Source organism: Pristiophorus japonicus, chromosome 10, assembly GCF_044704955.1.
Source record: "Pristiophorus japonicus isolate sPriJap1 chromosome 10, sPriJap1.hap1, whole genome shotgun sequence".
Taxonomy (NCBI): domain Eukaryota; kingdom Metazoa; phylum Chordata; class Chondrichthyes; family Pristiophoridae; genus Pristiophorus; species Pristiophorus japonicus.
Window position 1 is genome coordinate 170,370,820 of NC_091986.1, and position 24,491 is coordinate 170,395,310.

General features: G+C 45.7%; 1 protein-coding gene across 4 annotated transcripts in view; it reads left to right on the forward strand.

Moving 5' to 3' along the window:
* Window positions 1-24,491, forward strand: part of LOC139275195 (beta-1,3-glucosyltransferase-like) — a 467,305-nt gene that overhangs the window by 261,731 nt on the left and 181,083 nt on the right. For 3 of the 4 annotated variants that reach the window (XM_070892319.1, XM_070892321.1, XM_070892322.1), the window contains one exon: window positions 18,810-18,941. The exons of the other annotated variant lie outside the window; for it this stretch is intronic. In XM_070892319.1, coding sequence (XP_070748420.1) covers window positions 18,810-18,941 — 132 coding nt within the window. The remainder of the gene's footprint in view (window positions 1-18,809; window positions 18,942-24,491) is intronic. 4 annotated transcript variants of the gene reach the window in all.

Sequence of the window (24,491 nt, forward strand, 5' to 3'; positions counted from 1 at the left end):
AGTACTTTTTCTCTAGTGATAGTGATTGTTTTAAGTCTCTCCCCCCCCCCCCCCCCCCCCACCAATAAGCCCCTTGATTATCAATTATTAGAATGCTTTTAGTGTCTTCTACCGTGAAGACCGATACAAAATATTTGTTCAAAGTCTCCAGCATTTCCCTGTTTCCCATTATTAATTCTCCAGTCTCATCGTCTAAGGGATCAACATTTACTTTAGCTACTTGCTTCCTTTTTATATACCTGTAGAAGCTCTTACTGTCTGTTTTTATATTTTTTGCTGGTTTACTCTCATTAAGCTATCTTCTCGCTATCATTTTTTTAGTCGTCCTTTGCTGGTTTCTAAAAAATTCCCAATCCGCTGGCCTTCCACTAATCTTCGCAACATTGTATTCCTTTGTTTTCAATTGAATACCATCCTTTAATTCTTTAGTTAGCCACGGAGGGTTCATTATTCTCTTAGATTCTTTCTTTCTCACTGGAATATATCTTTGCTGAGCGTTATGAAATATCTCCTTAAATGTTTTCCACTGCTTTTCTACAGTCTTATCCTTTAATATATTTTCCCAGTCCACTTTAACCAACTCTGCCTTTATACCTTTGTAATTACCTTTATTTAAGTTCAGGACACTAGTTTGAGACCTAGCTTTCTCATCTGCAAACTGAATTTGAAATTCCACCATACTATGATCACTCTTCCCAAGAGGGTCCTTCACTATGAGATCATTAATTAATCCAGACTTATTACACATTACCAGATCTAAAATAGTCTGCTCCCTGGTGGTTCCACAACGTATTGTTCTAAGAAACCATCCCGCATACACTCTTCATGAACTCTTTCTCCAGGCTACCTTTGCCAGTTTGATTTGTCCAATCAATATGAAGATTAAAATCGCCCCTGATTATTGCTGTACCTTTCTTACAAGCCTCTCTTATTTTTTGATTTATACTCCACCCATCCCTCTCTATCTACATTATCACATCCCCATCTCACCAGCCACCCCTCACACTCACCCTCATCCTAATTTTTTGATAAATCTGTTAGTTTTTTGAAGTTGTAACTAGCAGAATAGATAAGGGGGACCAGTGGATGTGGTGCATTTGAGAAGGCATTCGATAAGGTGCCACACAAGAGGTTAGTAAACAAAATTAGGACTCATGGGATTGGGGGTAATATACTATTATGGATTGAGGATTGATTAATGGACAGAAAACAAAGAGGAGGAATAAATGGGTAATTTTCAGGTTGGCAAGCTGTAACTAGTGGGGTACTGCAAGGATCAGTGCTTGGACCCCAGCTATTCACAATATATATCAATGATTTGGATGAGGGGACCAAATGTAATATATCCAAGTTTGTTGATGAAATAAAGCTAGGTGGAAATGTAAGTTGTGAGGAGGATGGAAAGAGGCTTCAAGGGGATATAGAAAGGCTAAGTGAGTGGGCAAGAACATGGCAAATGGAATATAATATGGAGAAACGTGAAGTTATCCACTTTGATAGGAAAAATAGAAAAGCAGATAATTTCTTAAATGGTGAGAGATTGGGAAATGTTGGTGTTCAGAGGGACCTAGGTGTCCTTATATATGAATCACTGAAAGTTAACATGCAGGTACAACAAGCAATTAAGAAAACAAATGGTATGTTGGCCTTTATTACAAGAGGATTTGAGTATAAGAGTAAAGACGTCTTACTACAATTATATCTTCTTAGGTGGTCCCTTGAATCGAGGATGACCCGCCAAAAAGGGATGAGTTCAATGAGTTCACAGGTATTTCAAAGAAGGACCTAATATTCCAGGTCCCGAACTGCATGTTGATGGGTGGAAGATATCTGTTGGTGAATTTTTTTAACGTGTGGTGGCCGTTGCACTCCAGCCACCACACGGCTTGACAGAGCTTGATCTTGGTCCAGTGGCAAGGATTAACCAAGACGACTGGAGATCAGCTCTGCTGCACGGACCTAGGGTGCACACATATCGCAGTGTGGGCTGGCCCGTGCTGCCCCTGGGCCCGTGCCTCTTCTGGGCCCCGAACTCACGCCTCTCCTGGGCCCTGATTACGTTGCTCTGCAATCTCGCCGCACCTTCGCCCCGACCTCACCGCTCCTGCTGTACCTGCCTATGCTCCAATCACTGACCTAGGTTGTAAAATCCCTACACAATACCACAAATCCACACGAGGCACATTCTATGGACAAGGTCACTCTGTGACCTGCACCTTTATTCACAGGACCAAGAAGTGATGACCCTGCTTGGGACCTCCCTTTGTGTACCTGGATGACCAGCTGAGGAGTGTCTCCCACAAGTTCACCTCCTGTGGTCAATGTGTGCATTTCTCAAGTATATACAGTATTGCAGTGTTGTTACATGAAGGTTACATACATGACATCACCTCCCCCCTCCCCCCCCAACGTCTTATTGGGATCACAGGTTAAGTCTTTCGGGTGGTCTGCGCTCCCTCGTGGAGCGCCGCAGTTGGGACTCTGGCTGTTGAGCCTTGGCCTGCGTGTCTGTCCCCTGTTGTGATTTCGGCCTGTCCGGGCTGACCACAGGGACTGTGCATGCTGCTGAATGTTCTTGTTGCTCGTTCACTGGAGGTGGTGTGAATACCATCTCATGATCTTCCTCAGGTTCCTCAGAGTCCATGCTGAACCTTTTTTTTACTTGGTCCAGATGCTTGCGGCATATCTGCCCATTGTTAAGTTTAACCACGATGACCCTATTCAACTCTTTGTCTATTACAGTAACTTCAAGCCATTTGGGCCCCAAAGCGTGATTGAGAACAAATACGGGGTCACCAATTTCTATACATCTCCCCCCTTGAATTACGGTCATGATACTCATTTTGGGATTGGCGCTTGCCTTCAACAATGTCGGACAAGACAGGATGAATGAGGGACAGCCGAGTTTTGAGTATACGTTTCATAAGGAGCTCCGCGGGCGGGACCCCTCGTGAGCGAGTGTGAGCAGGAGGCGCGATAGGCGGCATTGAAGGGAGAGACCTTGAATCCTGAGCATGCCTTGTTTTATGATTTGGACCGCACGTTCCGCCTGGCAATTGGAGGCCGGCTTGAACGGTGCTGTCCTGACATGGTTGATGCCATTACCCGACATGAACTCCCGGAATTCGTAGCTAGTGAAACATGGGCCATTATCGCTAACAAGGCTGTCCGGCAAACCCTGGGTCGCAAAGACCGCACGTAGACTCTCCACAGTGGTGGATGTCGTGCACGAATTCAAAATGATGCACTCGATCCATTTCAAGTACGCATCAACCACGATGAGAAACATTTTCCCCATGAACGGACCTGCGTAGTCTACGTGAATGCGTGACCATGGCCTGGTGGGCCAGGGCCACAGGCTGAGCGGGGCCTCCCTGGGGGCATTTCCCAGCTGAGCACACATCGTGCACCTGCGAACACAGTGTTCCAGGTCTGAATCAATTCCCGTCCACCAAACGTGTGACCGGGCATGGGTGCTCACTGTGGAGTTCCCTGATGAAAGCTTTCCTGCCCCTCTGGGGCATGACTACCCGGCTGCCCCATAGTAGGCAGTTGGCTTGGATGGAGAGCTCATCCATCCGCCTGTGAAACGGTCTGATCTCCTCAGGGCATGCTCCGTGTGCGGTCGCCCAATCCCCAGTCAGGACACATTTCTTAATCAAAGATAGGGGATCTCTGTTGGTCCAGATTTTGATCTGGCGGGCTGTGATGGGGGAGCCTGCGCTGTCAAAGGCATCTACGGCCATGACCATCTCAGAGCTTTGCTCCGCTGCCCCCTCGGTGGTGGCCAGTGGAAACCTGCTGAGCGCGTTAGCGCTTTTTTCTGTGCCCAGCCGGTGCCAGATGGTGCAGTCATACGCAGCCAGCGTGAGAGCCCATCGCTGTATGTGAGCTGACGCATTGGCATTGACAACAGGGATGTTAACGGCTTGTGGTCCGTTTCTAATTCGAACCTCCTGCCAAAAAGGTACTGGTGCATCTTTTTCACCCCATAGAAACTTGCGAGTGCTTCCTTCTCAACCATCCCATATCCACGTTCTGCTTGAGAGAGCGACCTAGGGGCATAAGCCACAGGTTGGAGTTGCCCCTCAGCATTGTACTGCTGCAACACGCGCCCAACCCCATAGGACGATGCATCACATGTCACAACCAATTTCTTACCTACTCTGTTGTACAGGATCAACAACTTATTTGAACAGAGTAGGTTACGCACCCGATTGAAAGCCCGTTCTTGACAATCCCCCCAAATCCAATCACAACCCTTACGCAGGAGCACGTGTCACAGCTCCAACAATGTGCTTAAGTTCAGCACAAATTTCCCGAAATAGTTCAAGAGTCCCAGAAATGAACGCAACTCCGATGTGTTGCAGGGCCTGGGCGCTCGTCGAATCGCCTCTGTTTTGGATTCGGTAGGCCGAATCCCATCTGCAGCAACCCTCCTGCCCAGAAACTCTACTTCGGGTGCCAAAAACACACACTTGGGTTTCTTGAGTCGCAGGCCTACCCGGTCCAGTTGGCGTAGCACCTCTTCCAGGTTGTGGAGGTGTTCCTCGGTGTCCCGACCCGTGATGAGGATATCGTCCTGGAATACGATCGTTCCAGGAATAGATTTGAGCAGGCTTTCCATGTTTCTTTGAAAGATTGCAGCCGCTGATCGAATGCCAAACGGGCACCTGTTGTAAACAAACAGTCCCTTGTGCGCGGTGATTGTGGTCAGTAGTTTGGATTCTTCGGCCAGTTCTTGGGTCATGTAGGCTGAAGTGAGGTCCAACTTGGTGAACAGCTTGCCGCCTGCCAGTGTTGGAAAAAGATCCTCCGCTCTCAGAAGCGGGTATTGGTCTTGTAGGGGCACCCAGTTGATAGTGGCCCTGTAGTCGTCACAGATCCTGACCGAGCCATCCGCTTTTAGGACGGGAACAATGGGGCTCACCCAGTCGCTGAATTCAACAGGCGAGATGATGCCCTCTCTCAGCAAATGGTCCAATTCGCTTTCAATTTTCTCCTGCATCACATACGGCACAGCTCTGGCTTTGTGGTGCACTGGTCTGGCGTCCGGGGTGATGCGAATCACTACTTTGGTACCTTTGAACGTCCCGACGCCAGGTTGGAATAGCGACTCAAATTGCTGTAGGACCTGTGAGCATGAACTTCGCTCCACAGATGACATGGCATGCACATCCCCCCATTTCCAGTTCATCTCAGCTAACCAGCTCCTCCCCAACAGCGCGGGACAATCCAGAGCAGCAGCCAGTTCACTGATCCATTGTGTGTGACTGCCAACATTGCACTGCCTAGCACTGGAATGATTTCTTTGGTGTACGTCCGTAATTGAGTCTCAATGTATTCTAGTTTGGGTCTGCTAGCTTTGAGTGGCCATAGCTTTTTGATTTGTTGAACACTCATGAGTGACTGGCTGGCCCCCGTGTCCAGCTCCCTGCATTCCGGGATGCCGTTTAATAGGACTTTCATCATCATAGGTGGCGTTTTGGTATATGAGCTGTGAATGTTTGAACTTCAGCGTCCATTGATTTGCCCCACGCGTCATCCTGCCTCACAGACCCCTCTTCTAGTCCATCCGCCTCGTAAATTAGCCTGGTCACAGGCTTCCTGCACATTCTGGCTAAATGGCCAGTGAGGTTACAATTTCTGCAGACGAATTGTTGAAACCTGCAAGTCCTGGCAGCATGTCTGCCCCCACACTTCCAACATGAACTGAGATTCCCATTGTTGTGAACAAAAGAGCTGTTACCAGGCATTCCTAGCTGATTGTCCCTTTGACTGCTCTTGAGCACCCTGTTAGTGGGTGTCAATGGCCCAATCCCAGAACGGATTGTCCACTGGGATGGGGTAAATGTCCATTCAGCCTGCCATTGTCTGTTGAAAACCTGCTCTGGGGTCTATTGCTGCCTGGGGTGTGTCGAACTGCCCTTGCCTGCCTGCTGGGCTCTGAGTCGCGTTTATGATATTGACCCCCTGGTCCATCGCCACGTTGGAGTCAGGGTTGCGTGCGTATATTATCTTGGTTTCGTCCTCCCCCGCCATAAAAGTCTGAGCCAGCAACGTCGCCACTTCCAAGGTCAAGTCCTTGGTCTCGATTAACTTTCTAAAAATCCCGGCATGACCGATGCCCTCAATAAAGAAATCCCTTCGCATCTCCCCCCGCAGGCATCTATGAACTTAGAGGCTGGCCAAGCGCCGGAGGTCCGCAATGAAATCCGGTATGCTCTGTCCTTACCGACGTCGGTGGGTATAAAATCTGTGTCGGGCCATGTGTATGCTGCTCGCCGGTTTGAGGTGCTCACTGATTAGTTTGCTGAGCTCTTCAAAGGTTTTGTCCGCCGGCTTCTCAGGTGCTAGCAGGTCTTTCATGAGCGCCTAAGTCTTAGATCCGCAGCTGGTCAGTAGATGAGCCCTTCGCTTGTCGGCCGCTGCATCTCTCAGCCAGTCCTTCGTGACAAAACTCTGCTGAAGCCTCTCAATGAAGGTTCTCACCAACACAGTACCGTTCCTCTGTGCAACCGGTGGCCATTCTCATGGGTCGTTGATTCCCGTTTCTCGTCACCACTGTAAAGTCCTTACACAATACCACAAATCCATACGAGGCACAGTCTATGGACAAGGTCACTCTGTGACCTGCACCTTTATTCACTGGACCAAGAAGTGATGACCCTGCGTGGGACCTCCCTTTATATACCTGGATGACCAGGTGAGGAGTGTCTCCCACAAGTTCACCCCCTGTGTGCATTTCTCAAGTATATATAGTATTGCAGTGTTGTTACATGAAGGTTACATACATGACATAGGTTATGGTGACATCTAATCCAGTCGCCCTCTTCGAGCTGCTCCCTGGAGTGGTATGCTCCTATTAAGGCCCCGGCCTGCCGAAGATGTTCCCTCGCAGGTCGGAGCCTCCACACTGTAATTATATAGGGCTCTGGTGAGACCGCACCTGGAGTATTGTGTATAGTTTGGCTTCCTTACCTAAGGAAGGATATACTTGCCATAGAGGAAGTGCAACGAAAGTTCAACAGACTGATTCCTGGGATGGGGGTATTGTCCTATGAGGAGAGATTGAGTAGAGCAGGCCTATAGAGTTTAGAAGAATAAGAAGTGATCTAATTGAAACATACAAAATTCTTACGGGGCTTGACAGGGTGGATGCAGGGAGGATGTTTACCGTGGCTGGGGAGTCTAGTGCCAGCGACACAGTCTCAGAATAAAGGGTCGGCCGTTTCGGACTGAGATGAGGAGAAATGTCTTCACTCAGTGTGTCGAATTCTCTAGCCCAGAAGGCTCAGTTGTTGAGTATATTGAGAGATTGATTGATTTTTGGATATTAAAGGAATCAAGCGATATGGGGAGAGTGCAGGCAAGTGGAGTTGAGGTAGAAGATCAGCCTTGATCTCATTGAATCATGGAGCAGGCGCGAGGGGCAAAATTGCCTACTGCTCCTATTTCTTATGCTCTAATGCAATCATACCAACTAACAAGGGTAGGCACTTGGGTGTTTTGTCCAATGTTCATGTAAAGTTTTTGTTAATGTGATGTCAAACATTGAAACCTTTATTTTCAACACTTTGTGTTCTTCGACAAATTGTGTGCATCTTTGAAAGTGAGTTGCAATGAATGGTGAGCATAAAGTTATCCCCTGCGATGGCCATGAGCGTGAAAGGAATGTCTTAGGCATTGTGGGGATGCTTTATGGTGTTGGTGTGGCCAAACTGGTGCATCATGTGACAGCCAGAGTGTACAGTGCCAAGTGATGTAAATCTGCCCATGGTGAGGCATCCCTAGCCTCCCAGGTTGCAATGTGGTCGGGTGCAGCATCTGTTCATTGCGGAGAAGGTTGGTGTTGGTGCTGCTGGTGTGCCTGGTGATGTTGATGGGGCTGATTGTGGTGGGATTCCGAGGACCAATGTGAGAGTATAAATTGCACTGATGCTGATGGAATAGATAGCAGGTGAAGTAGAGATGACAGAAACTATCTATCACTGGTGGGAGAGGTAATGAGGTCAGACTGAATCTGTAGTAGAAATGCAGTTTAGAGAAGCCAGTGGCGAAGGGAACATCTCTCATTCAGCTGGGGTCCCGACCCATTGCCCAAAAAAACTTTCCCACCCCACCGCTGACCGCCCCCCGCCCCCCCAGAAAATCCCTCCATGGTCTTTCATTATATCCAGTATTCTTGGTGTGAAGACATTCAGTCTAGAAAGAAAAGAGAATAATGGGAAAACATTTTCCTCATTAGAAACTGTAAAAATACAGTGAACTTGGTCTTCGGTGAAAGCGGCAAATGGGCGATAACGAATTGGCAGCCCGTTTTATACCCTGCCCGATTTTCTTTTCCATTGACTTCATTGTGTAAAATGTGCTGTCAATTTGCTATTGGCCATTTCACTGAAGACCAATTTAACCTTCCTATTTCTTAAATGAGTGCAGAAATGCACTTAACACATCAATTTCAGAAATCAATTGTTAGAATCTAATTATTTTTGCAAAGGATAATTTAACAAAGAGGTTTCATGAGTTGCAAATGAATGGAGGAGAAACGATTATAATAAAGATTTATAATAGCCCTGCTGTACAGCACGGGATTATAGTAACATGAAAATTAGCTGAATTATTCCTTCCCTTTCTCCCCCTTCGCTCACCAAAATATAGATTGATGTGCAATGGTTGCAGTATCAGACAAGTTCATATTTTGAAGTAAGGCTAATGACGTACTGCGGATTATTGGATGATTACATAATGTTTAAAGATTAAATACCACTGAGCTGTGTGTTGCGGTCGGTGTGTGCTAAGTGGCTGAGGTCAAAAATTGAAGTAGAAGGAAAATGTTTCAATATAAGTTACTCCTCTTCTCTCCCTCCATCACACTTCGGATCGCTGCCCGTTAGGCCTCAGGCCTCAGTACCAGATGGTGCAGAGAACAGATACCTGAAGCCAGCAGATGTCCACCATCGGATTATTATTTCCCAGCTGATAGATTAGATTCTGATTTTCATTGACTTCTCCCACCCTTGGAATGCCATTTCTGAATCACCCTGAACACTGGTCTGCAGCATTCCCTGCTATTTGCAAATAGTCGTATAATTGATGGCAGCAGAGAGGGAAGTTCCAAAACAATGGAGGAGGAGATACTTTCAAAATTAGCATTACTTTGATGTGTACTTTCACTAAAAAGTTCCTTCTCCTGAATCATGGGTGAATCAAGGTTTATTTTTGTTTTGAGCTGATTCACTATGATTTGGAAGTGAGGTACACAGTTTATGAAAACAAAAATGCAATTTGAATTCTGTACGTCTGAAGTAAAAATGAAAAATACCAATGTGGTCCACATTCTGATTTATCATTTGAAGACCTGTATTGTATATCTGACCCTTTTTGCTCACAATATGACTCCTATTCTGTACTGGTTGGGATCAGACTTCTCTTCAGTTACAGTAAAAGTTTGTAGTGGGCCAGAGAAATGCAGCCGAGTCTTGGGGGTTGTGAAGGCTGGGAGCTGAGGCTATGAAATGTGAGGTCACAGACTGGCAATGTGAACTGTACGTTGAATTTACTCTTTTTTCAAAAGCAAAAATAAACACAAGATGTTTCAAGCTGTGGGATGAGGGCGGGAGGAAACAGAATTCTAGTTCGGGTTTCGAACCCTCCAGGTCTCCAGGAATTAAAGACTAATCTCCAGGACATTGATGCGAGCAACCCAGAAGAAAAATTGATTTAAAAAAAAAATCACTTCTTTCAATTAGTTATAAAAAATATCGGACTTGGGGGAGAAAAGCTGTTGACTGACTGAATAATAATCCAATTATTTAATGAAAAGTCTATTCACTTTCTGATAGGTGTAGGAAGGTGGTGCACCATGAGGGTGGACATATCAGACGACCAATTATTTGGAGGGAGGAGATCTTGGGATGAAAGCTCCAGGAATATGTCCAATGAGAATTGGTATCCCTAATCCTAGGTGGGACAGGTTGTAGGGTAGAAGGTAGTAAACAAATAGGTATGGACTCAGATGCCCAGAGAGACTCAAACGAAATGAAGACCAGGAATAGGGGATAAGCAAACACAGGGGATGGAGAGAAATCAAATCTATAAGAAGATATATATACACGAATGTTAGATGCAATAGAAATAAGAAGCTAGAACTGGAGGCTGTTGTGATAGTCGGAAACTACCCTGTGATGTGAATATCAGAGATCTGTCTAAATCAGGAAGGTGGAAATGGGTATAACATTTAGGGATAAAGGGGCCAAAATTGCCCCGTGCTGGGCTTGGGGCGGTCAAATCGACATCGATTTTTTTTGCACTGGCACAGAATTGGTATCTTTAAAGAAAAAAAATACTGCTTGCGGTAACCGTGCGCACGCTCCGCAGATCAGCGCGGCGCTGATGATGTCAGCGCACCATTAACGTGCCGCTCCATGCCGCCGCAGCGCAATGTCCCTCCCCTTCTCTTAAAAGGGAGGGCCACTGTAATATGAGCAGCAACTTCAGTGCCACCCAGTGGGCCACTAGGGGGTCTTGGCCGGGTCAGCAGCCTGACGCCCAAGAGGGGGAGCAGCCCGGCTAAAACAGTGGCTGCCATTGTTGGCCGACACAAAAGAGATGGCGCCACCGCCTCTTTACGGGCAACCGCGGTGCCACAGCCACCACAGCTTCTCGTAACCGTCGATGGCATCACCCCGTTTCAACCTCGCTCCCATGAAGCAGTTTCCCCCACGGGGTGCAAAGGGGTTGGAGCGGGGTGATAAGGGCCAGCATCGCCGTGTGTGCATCGTGCCGCTGTGCTAATTGCGGGGCACGGCGCTAAGCTCATTGCGCACTCCAAGCCCTGAGGGCAATTCCGGGAGGGAACACTCTAGCTGCCGTGCCCGGGCGAAAATCCTTTAGTGCCACTTTATCACCGTCCGGCGCCGCTAAGAGGCCCTGCGCAAAGGGGCAATTTCGATCCCACAGTGTTCAGAAAAGACGGGACAATTTTAAAGTAGCACCCAAGGTGGATATGAAGTTGGCCGAGCTATTTGGAGACCCACGCTTCATTAGAACGCTGCAGGCAAGATGTAGATGGCAAGCGATGCTCCGCTGATGCTCGCCGATTCTGGGAGCGTGGTAAAATGGCTGGCATCCACGCTGAACCAGCAAGCATCCATACAGTTATACAAATGCTCCCTACATGTATTCTGAATACATTAATGATGCCGAGCCCCACTTGAAATGTTCGCAGTGCTAACTTTGACAATTTTCCATAAAACACATGGGGGAAAATTGAATATATGTGGTCTTGAGGTGCTAATATCGCCTGGTCGCTAATTTTAGCGCCTGAAGATTTTGAGCGCCGGCGATAGCAAAATTGATTTTTAGTGCCCTAAGAGTGGAGTGGAGCGTTAAGGGATGTGTTCCACACTTCTCTTAGGGCATTAAGCCGGTAGAGCTACTGCAATTCTGGCGCTAGAAAAATCGACGTCATAGCGCTCAAAAGAGAAGGATCGGTGCAAAACATAAAAACTGAAAATAAATGACCAATCAGCTAATTTAAACATCAGGAACACAAAATAAAATTATATCATTGCAAATAAAATGAAATAAAATCTGTAAAACTTAACTGGTACACTAATCCTTTTCACTAGCACCCCAGGACAAATCTGCACGTCAGCTTTCTCTGGCGAGATTAGCGCCGAGCGCTAAGGCAGGCAAAAACATTCAAGTTGGCTTCCGTGATGCTACCGGGGCATTCCACGCTGGCGCCACATTTTCCGGTGCTAAGTATTAGCGCGCCGCTAATACGCTAATCATGTTGGCGAGCGGCGCTAACCCTTTAGCGCCCCTCGTGGGGGGCGCTAAGCTATTCGATTTTTTTGCCCATGGAATTTATCTTAGCAAGTTGATTCATTAGTTGATAATTATAAGAACATAAGAATTAGGAGCAGGAGTAGGCCATTCGGCACCTCATGCCTACTCCACCATTCAACTACTTCAACTCCACTTTCCTGCACTGACCCCATATCCCTTGATATTTAAAAATTTATCACTCTCTGTCTTGAATATACTCAAAGACTGAACCGCTACAGCCCTCTGGGATAGAGAATTGCAAAGATTCACCACCCTTTGAGTGAAGAAGTTTCTCCTCATCTCAGACCTAAATGGCCGACCTCTTATCGGAGACTGTGACCACCAGAGGAAATATCCCCCCTGCATCTACCCTGTCAAGCCCTGTAAAAATGTTTTATGTTTCAATGAGATCACCTCTCATTCTTCGAAACTCTAGAGAATATAGACCTAGCTTGCTCAATCTCTCCTCATAGGTCAATCCCCCCATTCCAGGAATCAGTCTGGTGAACATTCGTTGCACTCCCTCTATGGCAAGTACATCCTTCCTTAGATAAGGAGACCAAAACGAAACACAATACTCCAGGTGCAGTCTGATGCAATAAGATGACTTTACTCTTATATTCAAATCCTGTTGTAATAAAGGCCAACATACCATTTAAGAACATAAGAAATGGGAACAGGAGTAGGCCATGCGGCCCCTCGAGTCTGTTCTGCCATTCAATAAGATCATGGCTGATCTGATCATGGACTCAGCTCCACTTCCCCGCCCGCTCCCCATAACTCCTTATCCCTTTATCGTTTAACAAACTGTCTATTTCTGTCTTAAATTTATTCAATGTCCCAGCTTCCACAGCTCTCTGAGGCAGCGAATTCCACAGATTTACAACCCTCAGAGAAGAAATTTCTCCTCATCTCTGTTTTAAATGGGCGGCCCCTTATTCTAAGATTATGCCCTCCAGTTCTAGTCTCCCCCATCAGTGGAAACATCCTCTCTGCATCCACCTTGTCAAGCCCCCTCATAGTCTTATACATTTCGATAAGATCACCTCTCATTCTTCTGAATACCAATGAGTAGAGGCCCAACCTACTCAACCTTTCCTCATAAGTCAAACCCCTCATCCCCAGAATCAACCTAGTGACCCTTCTCTGAACTGCCTCCAAAGCAAGTATATTCTTTTGTAAATATGGAAACCAAAACTGCACGCATTATTCCAGGTGTATAGCTGTAGCAAGACTGCCCTGCTTTTAAACTCCATCCCCTTTGCAATAAAGGCCGAGATACTATTGGCCTTCCTGATCACTTGCTGTACCTGCATATTATCCTTTTGTGTTTCATGCACAAGTACCCCCAGATCCCGCTGTACTGCGGCACTTTGCAATCTTTTTCCATTTAAATAATAACTTGCTCTTTGATTTTTTTTTGCCAAAGTGCATGACCTCATACTTTCCAACATTATACTTCATCTGTCACATTTTTGCCCACTCATTTAGCCTGTCTATATCCTTTTGCAGATTTTTTGTGTCCTCCTCACAATTTGTTTTTCCATCCATCTTTGTATTGTCAGCAAACTTGGCTACGTTACACTCAGTCCCTTCTTCCAAGTCATTAGTATAGATTGTAAATAGTTGGGGTCCCAGCACTGATCCTTCCGCCACCCCACTAGTTACTGGTTGCCAACCAGAGAATGAACCATTTATCCTGACTCTCTGTTCTCTCTTAGTTAGCCAATCCTCTATCCATGCTAATATATTACTCCCAACACCGTGAACTTTTATCTTGTGCAGTAACCCTTTTCTTAATTGCTTGCTGTACCTTTATGTTAACTTTCAGTGATTTTTGTACTAGGACACCCAGGTCCCTCTGAACACCAACATTTCCTAATCTCTCACCATTTAAAAAATACACTGCTTTTCTATTTTTCCTACCAAAGCGGATAACTTCACATTTTCTCCACTTTATATTCCATTTGCCATCTTCTTGCCCATTCATTTAGCATGTCCATATCCCCTTGAAGCCTCTTTACATCCTCCTCACAACTTACATTCCCACCTAGCTTTGTATCATCAACAAACTTGGATATATTATATTTGTTCCTTTCATCCAAATCATTGATATAGATTGTGAATAGCTGGGGCCCAAACACCAATCCTTGCAGCACCCCACTAGTTACAGCCTGCCAACCCGAAAATGACCCGTTTATTCCTATTCTCTGTTTTCTGTCCGTTAACCAATCCTCAATCCATGCTAGTATATTACCCCCACGCCAAGAGCCCTAATTCTTTTTAATAACCTCTTGTGTGGCACCAAATACACCACATCCACCAATCTCCCCTTATCTATTGTGCTAGTTACAACCTCAAAAAACTCTCTTAACAGATTTGTCAAACATGATTTCCCTTTCATAAATCCGTGTTGACTCTGCCCAATCCTATTATTATTTTCAAAGTGCTCTGTTATCACGTCCTTAATAATAGATTCTAGCATTTTCCCTACTACTGATATCAGGCTAACTGGTTTGTAGTTCCCTGTTTTCTCCCTCCCTCCTTTCTTAAATAGCGAGGTTACATTTAGCTACCTTCCAATCCGCGGGTACCGTTCTAGAATGTATGGAATTTTGGAAGCTGACAACCAATGCATCCACTATCTCTCTAGCCACCTCTTTCAAAATCCTAGGATGTAGGCCATCAGGTCCAGGGGATTTATCAGCTCTCAGACCCATTAATTTCACTAGTACTATTTTTTTAATAATACTAATTTCTTTCAGTTCCTCATTCTCACTAGACCATTGGTTCTCCAATATTTCCAGGGGGTTTCGAAATTCCACAGTATAGACAGTCTAAATCCATTGATAGTTGTCACCAATACATAAACAATATCATTTAATTTATGTCTGACTCTTCGAATGATTCCTTACAAACAATTAGCATCGCTGTCTCAGCAAAATATATTAAAAATGGGGTGGGTGAGGGATCAGAAAGGTGAGAAACTTCCCTGCATGTTGCTTTAACTTTTGTGGATAGTGGAGATAATTAAAGAACCCGCTCAACTAGATCACATAATCAACTAAAATAAAGGTAAATAAGAATTAGGTTTTATTGCATCTTTATTTCGAAAAAGAAATTGTTCTGTTTATCGAATGTTTGTTTAAATTTCAGGTGTATTATGTATTTTGGTACAAAAAGCAAGAAACATGACAATATGAGTTATGACCCAGTTAGGGAGTTACATTGGCATCAGGGGTGGAAATTCGGTCGAACCTTTGTTGCTGCATTAATCCAGGCAGAGCGGTAAATTTTGTGGCAGCAAATGGATTGCGTCTGCCGCCGCAAAATTCATCAGTTGGGCCCAGAGTTTGGAGCGGAGTGCTACGGGAGGCATTGAACACCTCTTTTAGGGCACTAGGCCAGCTGAGCAAGTGAAAATCCCAAGCTAAATAGCCAGCCTCGGAGCTCCCGAAGAGAGGTCTTAGGATAAAACAAACCTGAAAAAAAAAGCACCAAAAACATTGCCAATACATAACTAACACAACCACAACATAAATCGCAAAAAAAAGAATCACACTTACCTGAGGTCGACATTATTTACCTCGCTGCGGAATACCAGCATTCCCACCAGGGCGCTCTGCGGAGTGCTATGGATCGGGTGGCAGCCAAAAATCGAGCCAGTCTCGCAACCAGGGGCAGTGCACGACATCTCGCCTCTTCCAGGCGGTAGTGCTCCGCGCCCCCTCAAAACCGGCACCGAATGTCCCAGCGGGGCGCTGGCAGCTGGCCGACCGCCCAGGAGTGCTTACCGATGCCGTTGCTGCCCCTCTGGGGCGCTATGAGGGGCGATAAAAGATCAAAAATCCAGCCCCTATTGTCTAACTTGCCAACTCTCTGCCATGTGACCCACAGACCCTCCTTTGGGTATCTTACTGACATTGGTTATTAGTTCTACGCTGGCTCTGATGTTCATATACCTATTCTTAAACACTGCTTTCTACATCTTTCCAACTTTAAAATCCTTCCATTAACTTAACTTGCCCTAAATCAGTTATAACCTTTTACATAACTGCACATATGTCATTAATATAGGCTTATATTTCAAGGGAAGTAAAATGAGAATTATTTGGCATTATAATCATCACCAATGTAATAAGCATTAGGATAACAGAATATCTAATGAGGCCTTAACATGATAGCAATTATTGTAAATATCCTACAATTAGTATCCATAATAGACAGAATTCCCTTACAGACACCAATCTAGCTTAACTACAACAGCTTTAAATCCCTTAGCATTTTTATTTCATACAGGCCATTTGTAAGTAATTGTTTTATGTTAATATGAAATGTCGAAAAGATACAAACGTGTTCCAATGAGTATGTTTCATCACCATACATTTGTGTTAAATAGTTATAAATAATTGCATTACCATTTAAATAATTTGACATAGATATAGATTATATACATAGTAAATAGCTGTTTGCACCATTTAACTCTTCAACTTTATTATTATCCAGGTAATCAGCATGATGCTCTGTTTGCAGGTTCTTTCAACAAGTTTGTGCTTGTAAGTGCTGCATATAGCCAACAGTGAATAACAGACATTGAAAAGATGTGCATTCTTAAACAGTTTTAGACTGCTGTTCAAAGAATACGGATGCAACCAGCTGCCAGTGTGCAGGCAATCATAGGCAGGAACAGTGATTTGCTGTAAAAGCCAACTACTCAAGCAATGCTGTCTCTTTCACTCTCACTTTTAACAATAAATCTTAGTGGGAAACTCCTGACTATTCCAGATAATGATTGCACCTGTCGGGTCACCTGTCTGCTTTTTCGGTCAGGAAATGGTGCGTGGTATTGGTGGAAAAGGGACTTAACAAGGCAGAAAATTGTGTTATCTCATGTGGAGAAGGAACATTTGAATTAATTGATTTTCTTTCATGTACAATTTTGATTAAAGCTTTTGATCATCTCTACCATGGGGTCCCAACTGATTTATAGATTTTGCTGAGGTTTGTACACTGTGAACTAAAGGCTGGACTTGCTCACATAAAACTCCTGCATGTACTCTTGGTGCAACTTCTGTAAAGAATTCTTGAATGAAGCATGCAATTCTTGCCAAATTAGTAAACACCTCAGGACTGTGCAATGTAAGTGTGTGAATTAAGTACTGAATGTCTCCAGTATGTAGAACACAAGAAATAGAAGCAGGAGTAGGCCATTTGGCCCCTCGAGCCTGCTCCTCCATTTAATAAGATCATGGCTGATCTGATCTTGGACTCAACTCCACTTTCCTGCCTGCTCCCCATAACCTTTCACTCCCGTGTCACTCAAAGATCTGTCTATCTCCACCTTAAATATATTCAATGAACAAGCCTCCACAGCTTTATGGGGCAGAGAATTCCACAGATTTGCCACGCTCTGAGAGAAGAAATTCCTCCTTATCTCCGTTCTAAATGGGCAACCCCTTATTCTGAAACTATGCCCCCTAGTTCTAGATTCCCATACGAGGGGAAACATTCTCTCTGCATCTACCTTGTCGAGGCCCCTCAGTATTTTATATGTTTCAATAAGATCACCTCTCATTCTCCTAAATACCAATGAGTATAGGCCCAACCTGCTCAATCTTTCTTCATAAGTCCCTTCATCTCAGGAATCAACCTAGTGAACCTTCTCTGAACTGCTTCCAATGAAAGTATATCCGTCCTTAAATAAGGAGACCAAAACTGTACGCAGTACTCTAGGTGTGGCCTCACCAATACAATGGACAGTTGTAGGAGGACTTCCCTGCTTTTATACTCCATCCCACTTGCAATAAAGGTCAACATTCCATTTGCCTTCCTGATTACTTGCTGTACCTGCATACTAACTTTTTGTGTTTCATACACAAGGACCCCCAGGTCCCTCTGTACTGCAGCATTTTGTAATCTCCCACCATTTAAATAATAATTAGCTTTTTTATTTTTCCTGCCAAAGTGGATAACCTCACACTTTCCCACATTATACTCACTTAGCCTGTCCATATCCCTTTGCAGGTTTTTTGTGTCCACATCACTACTTGCTTTCCCACCCATCTTTGTATCATCAGCAAACTTGGCTACATTATACTCGGTCCCTTCTTCCAAGTCATTAATATAGATTGTAAATAGTTGAGGCCCCAGCACTGATCCCTGTGGCACCCCACTAGTTACCAATTGCTGGAAAATGACCCATTTATCCCTCTGTTTTCTGTTAGTTAGCCAATCCACTATCCATGCTAATATATTACCCTCAACCCCATGAGCTCTTGTGCAGTAACTTTTTATATGGCACCTTATTGAACGCCTTTTGGATATCCAAATACACCACATCCACTGGTTCCCCCTTATCCACCCTGTTCGTTGCATGCTCAAAGAACTCCAGCAAAATTGTCAAACATGATTTCCCTTTCATAAAACCATGCAGACTCTGCTTGACTGTATTATGCGTTTCCAAATGTCCTGCTACTGCTTCCTTAATAATGGACTCCAACATTTTCCCAACAACAGATGTTAGGCTAACTGGTTTATAGTTTCCTGCTGTCTGTCTGCTTCCTTTTTTAACTAGGGGTGTTACATTTGCGGTTTTCCAATCTGCTGGGACCTCTCCAGAAACCAGGGAATTTTGGTAATTTAAACCAATGCATCCACTATCTCTGCAGCCACTTCTTTTAAGACTCTAGGATGCAGGCCATCAGGTCCAGGGGACTTGTCCACCTATAGACCAATTATTTTACCGAGTACTTTTTCTTTAGTGATAGTGATTGTTTTAAGTTCCTCTCTCCCTATAGCCCCTTGATTATCTATTATTGGGATGTTTTTAGTGTCTTCTACCATGAAGCCCGATACAAAATATTTGTTCAAAGTGTTTATAATCAAAGTTTATTAATTTTGTGGTGTGATTTCTTTAGATTGCTGGAAGCAACACAAATTGAAACTGAAATTAACAGAAATATCTGTGTTTTCAGATTGCACTTTTTATATCAGAAAAATCTAATGGTCCTCAGCTGACCCCAGTAAAGGAATTTTGCACAGAAGATGAAACCTCACCTGAAGCAGCCAACTGTGCAACTACATTTCATACCTACCTTCCATTTTGTGTGAGTTGTTTTCTAATATATATCTAATTACTGAAGCCCTCATCCATGGCTTTGTTACCTCTAGACTTAACCATTTCAACGCACTCCTGGCTGGCCTCCCACATTCTACCCGACGTAAACCAGAGGTATTTCAAAACTCGGCTGCCCGTGTCCTAACTCACACCAAGTTCTGCTCACCCATGTGGTGCGGGTTTCTGCCTCTACCTCCCTTTCAGGCAGTGAGTTCCAGACCCCCACAACCTTCTGGGTGAAGAAATTTCCTCTCCAAGCCTACTACCAATTACTTGAAATTTATGCCCCCTGGTTGTTGACCCCTCTGCTAAGGTAAATAGGCCCCTTCTATCCACTCTATCTAGGCCCCTCATAATTTTATACACCTCAATGAGGTCTCCCTTCAGCCTCCTCTGTTCCAAGGAAAACAAACCCAGCCTATCCAACTGTTCTCATAGTTGAGATTCTCCACTCCCAACATCCTCGTAAATCTCCTCTCCAGTGCAATCACATCCTTCCTGTAATGCGGTGACCAGAACTGCACACAGTATTCTAGCTGTGGCCTAACTAGTGTTTTATACAGTTCAAGCATAACCCTCCTGCTCTTGTATTCTATGCCTTGACTAATAAAGGCAAGTATTCCGTATGCCTTTTTAACCATCTTATCTACCTGGCCTGCTACCTTCAGGGATCTGTGGACATGCACTCCAAGGTCCCTTTGTTCCTCTACACTTTTCAGTGTCCTACCATTTAATGTGTATTCCCTTTTCTTTTTAGCCCTACCCAAATGCTTTAGCTTACACTTTTTCGGATTAAATTCCATTTGCCACTGTACTGCCCTCCTAACCAGTTGATTGATATTTTCCTGCAGTCCGCAGCTTTCTTCTTCATTATCAACCACAGCCGATTTTAGTATCATCTGCAAACTTCTTAATCATACCTAATGTTCAAGTCTAGATTGCTTTTTTGGATTTTGTTCAAAAATCTGCATCTGCACCACATTCTTATAACTAACTTTGTTACAGCTGAGTGGCATGTCTCAGGGAGCACAAGTTGTGGGCCGTCACAAAGCTGAGGATATTTTGTCATTAAACTCAACTTGGAGAGTGATGCATTATCATTGTCACTTGACACTAATAATTACAAGGACACCCTCAAAGCCTCCCTGATAAAATGCAACATCCCCACTGACACCTGGGAGTCCCTAGCCAAAGACCACCCTAAGTGGAGGAAGTGCATCCAGGAGGGCGCTGAGCATCTTGAGTCTCATCGCCGAGAGCATGCAGAAATCAAACGCAGGCAGCGGAAAGAGCATGCGGCAAACCAGTCTCACCCATCCCTTCCCTCAGTAACTATCTGTCCCAGCTGTGACAGGGACTGTGGTTCTCATATTGGACTGTTCAACCACCTAAGGACTCATTAAGAGTGGAAACAAATCTTCCTCGATTGCCTATGATGATGACACTAATAATCAGATGCATTGCTCCCCCTTCTAAAGAAAAGGCTACGAGGGATTCTACAACCTTTTTTTTTATCTTCAATCTGAAATTTGGGTTTGGATTACTTGAGTGTTATCTTTGTTTTTTCAGCTAGTATATATGTACTAAAACACCAGAAACTGTTCTTACTGGCCATACATCCTATCCTATTCTGAATACATTGCAGGAAATTCATTCAGAAACATCCAAGTCTATCTGTATTACACCAGGGTCAGTTTTGACTTGGCAGCTACTTCTGTTTTATCCTCTATTTAGTGTTTGCAGAAATTATGCTAAATAGATTACTTATTAAACCTTACTTCTTCTTCTTAGGCAGTCCCTCGGAGTCGAGGATGACTTGCTTCCACACTAAAAATGAGTTCTCAGGTGACTGATGAGTCCAATGTGGGACCTACGATCTCTGTCACAGGTGGTTGAAAGGATGGGTGGGTGGGGTGTTCCTTCTGCTGTTTGCACTTGGCTTCCGCTTGCTTCCGGTGAAGAGACTCGAGGTGCTCAGCGCCTTCCCGGATGCTTCTCCTCCACTTGCTTGCCGTGTCGGAGCTCCGAGTCGAGCGCTTGTTTTGGGAGTCTCGTATCGGGCATGTGGATGATGTGGCCCGTTCATCGGAGCTGATCGAGAGTGGTCAATGTGTTGTGTCTGTAATACTCTTATGAATGACTCCACGAGGTCTAGTATTATACTTGAGCTGTTGTGACCTTAGTCCCATTTATTGTAACTCCAGAGTAAGGCACAAGCATGGTGGGCAGCCTTTTATACTGGGCCCTGCACACCTATGCAGGTGACTCTCAGGTCTCCCACCACAGTGCCCTCTGGTGGCACGCCTTATGTGACTATACAGTTAGTATACATGGTCTACATACATGACATCACTTCCCCCCAAGTCTTTTAATGCAAGTTGACTCGTATATTGACGGTGACCTGGGCTTTGTTCTTCCTGGTTGACCATTGGAGGGTTGCTTCTAGCTTGGGTGGGTTGGTGGTGAGATTTGTTGCCAGTGGAGGTCCCAGTGGTTTCTGGTTGTGAGTCCATGACTACTCCATTCTCTACCCCCCCCGCCCCCCCCACAGAGATCATGCTAATGGCCCGTTACATGCAAGTTGCATTCAAGTTCATCACATGGGTTTTACATTTACATCTTGGTACATTTGTTGGGTGGATTACAGTTGCATTTCTTTTTGTGTGGTATATTTACATGATCAGTACAGGTATATCAGTACAGGTACACAAGGACAGTCTAGTTCCAGCACAGCCGGATGAGATCCGGGTCATCTGGTGGAGGCGCAGCGCCCCATGCTAGTGGGTCTGTGGGCGAGGTGAACTCATTTTGCTCGAGTTGCCGGAGCTCAGGGCTCTTGCCGTTACTCCTAGTGTCGGGCAGGCCCAAAGACAGCTGATGTGTCTGTGACCTCCCTGTCCTTTTCGTTTGCACAGTGTCGCTGCTGCTCCCTGGGAAGCGGTCTGAGCGAGTGAGCGTTTCGTCTAAGTGATGGTGGGTCTGCCTCGTCTTGTCTAGCAGTTCACAGGGGATTGCTGACTCGCTTTCCTTGAGGGCACCATTGTGAGCACTCTCTAATTTGGGATCCTGGCTGGTCCAGGTCCCGTTCGGAGGAGCCGTTGCGGGTGACCCTTCGCTCTTGGGCATTGCCGTGGTGGCGAGTGGGTTTGTGGGCTGCGCCTTTTCCACCCGGGTGGTGGGCGACGGTAGCCGACTATGAGCATAGGCGCAGTTTACTGTTTCTGGCCCGTGGCAGTTCATACCATCGGGTGCCTGCAATGTTAAATCGATCTGAGGCAGGGTATCACTACCGGTGCCTCTGCTCTCTGGGGATCGTTTACTCTGCGGCTTGTCTATTTCTGTCAGCTGTAGGGACACTTTATGATACATCGTTCTGGTCCCGAGGATGCAGGCTATAGCATTGGGTAGCTCGCTGGACTTGTATACAACCGTTAGGTGTTCGCCCACTACATTGGCTGATTGCAATTTGCGCCCGACATCGCTCAACAACATTTTGCTCGTTACAGCTGGACTTTTACATTGCCAATTTCAAGCAATTCATTCAAAAATGGCGGGTTGCTGGCCTCCTTTAAAATGGCCTTACTACTTTTACCCCAATCGTCTTCCTTGCGTGGAACCATGTGTCGTTGCTCCATTAGCACTGCACCTCGTGGTTTGGATGCCATCTTTTCCCTGTCCATGATGTTGACTGCCACGATCTTCTTTCCCAGGGATTCTGCCACTGAAGCTGGGAAGGCGTCCGCGGATCCAATCTTCCTCCCCAGGAGTCCTGCCACTGAAACCGGGAAGGTGCATTTGGGTCGTCTCGGCCGGATCATCGCCACACAATCATGCTGAGTGGTCTGTGCCTCGGGGGCTGCGTGGATCTGCTCTCCGGTGCCTGGTCCAACCGAAGGTGAGGGCTTGCTCTGCCTCTGAGCATGGGGGATGTCGATCGCTGGAGGGATGAAGTCTTCCCAGTTCCAATGAATCTTCCCTATCCATCTTCTTCCAAGTAGCGTTGGTTCATCACCTGAAACAATCCACAATGGTAAATTGTGCACCGCGTCATCATGGGATACACTTAATTCTGCACTACCAACAACTGATATCAGTTCCTTGGTGTAGTAGGTGCGCAGCTTTGCCTGAACCGGGACCAGCTTGGGTCGTTTAGCTTGATCGTTCCATAGCCTCTCAAAGGCTTCCTGGCCCATTACTGACTGACTCGCCCCCGTGTCCATTTGCATGAAGACTGGAATGCCATTTATCTCGACTTCCATTATCACTGGAGGACAATCTGTGGTCCAGGTATATACTCCATACACTTCGTCCTGGGACTGAGCTGCCTCTCTAGCCATCTCCTCGTAATCCGCGCTGGATTCACAGCCATCTGCTGACTCCTCTTCCACGTGGTGAGTTGCAGCTCTTTTGCACATTCGCTGGAGGTGGCCTTTTGTGCTGTAGCCCTTGCACACATAGTCTCTGAACCGACACCGATGAGCCCTGTGATTACCTCCGCAACACCAGCATGGTGCTACTCGACTTACGTTTGCACCCCTCGGCGGACTCTGAGTTAAAGGACTCGGGGCCCTGTATGCTCTGCCCTGGGCAGATTCACGTTCAACAGTTCTGCCTGTGAAAGGCGCCATTCTATTTACAGTACTTGCCGGGTTTGAGTCCTGAGGGTGAGTCATCATCTGCTTCGAGCTGCATATTGAGGTCATGAACGCCTGGTGATGCTGATGGCCTTCTGCAGAATGATGGTGGTTTCGGCAGAAAGTAGCCTGTGAAGAAGGGCCCCATGACCGATGCCAATTATGAAGACATCCTGCAATGCATCGGCGAGGAATGCACCAAATTCACACGGTCCTGCCAGCCTCCTGAGGTCGGCAGCGTACTTCACGATTTCCTGGCTCTCGGGGCGGCAGTGTGTATAAAATCGATGCCTGGCCTTGAGGATGCTCTCCTTCGGTTTGAGTTGGTCCCGAATTAGCACTTTCAGCTCCTCGTATGACTTGGCCTTGGTTTTCTCTGGTGCAAGCAAGTCCCTGCCGAGGTCGTAGACCGCGGGCCCACAACTGGTCAACAGGATAGCTCTGCACTTATCTGCCAGTGTGGCCGGATCATCGCCTACCAGATCATTTGCTACGAAATATTGGTCGAGCCGCTCTGTAAAGGCTTCCCAACCTTCACCATCTGAGAACTTTTCTAATGCACCAATGTTGGTCATTTTTGCATGAAAGTTCGCAATCTCGTTGCCAGTTGTTGTGTCTGTAATTCTCATGAATGACTCCACGAGGTCTATTGTACATGACCTTAGTCCCATTTATTGTAACTCCAGAATGAAGCACAAGCATGGTGGGCAGCCTTTTATACTGGGCCCTTAACACCTATGCAGGTGACTCTCAGGTCTCCCACCGCAGTGCCCTCTGGTGGCACACCTTATGTGACTATACAGTTAGTATAGATGGTCGACATACATGACACAATGCTTTAATGCTCGGATGTTTTCCTGAGTGAGAACACTGACGTTGGTGCACCTAGCCTGCCAATGGATTTG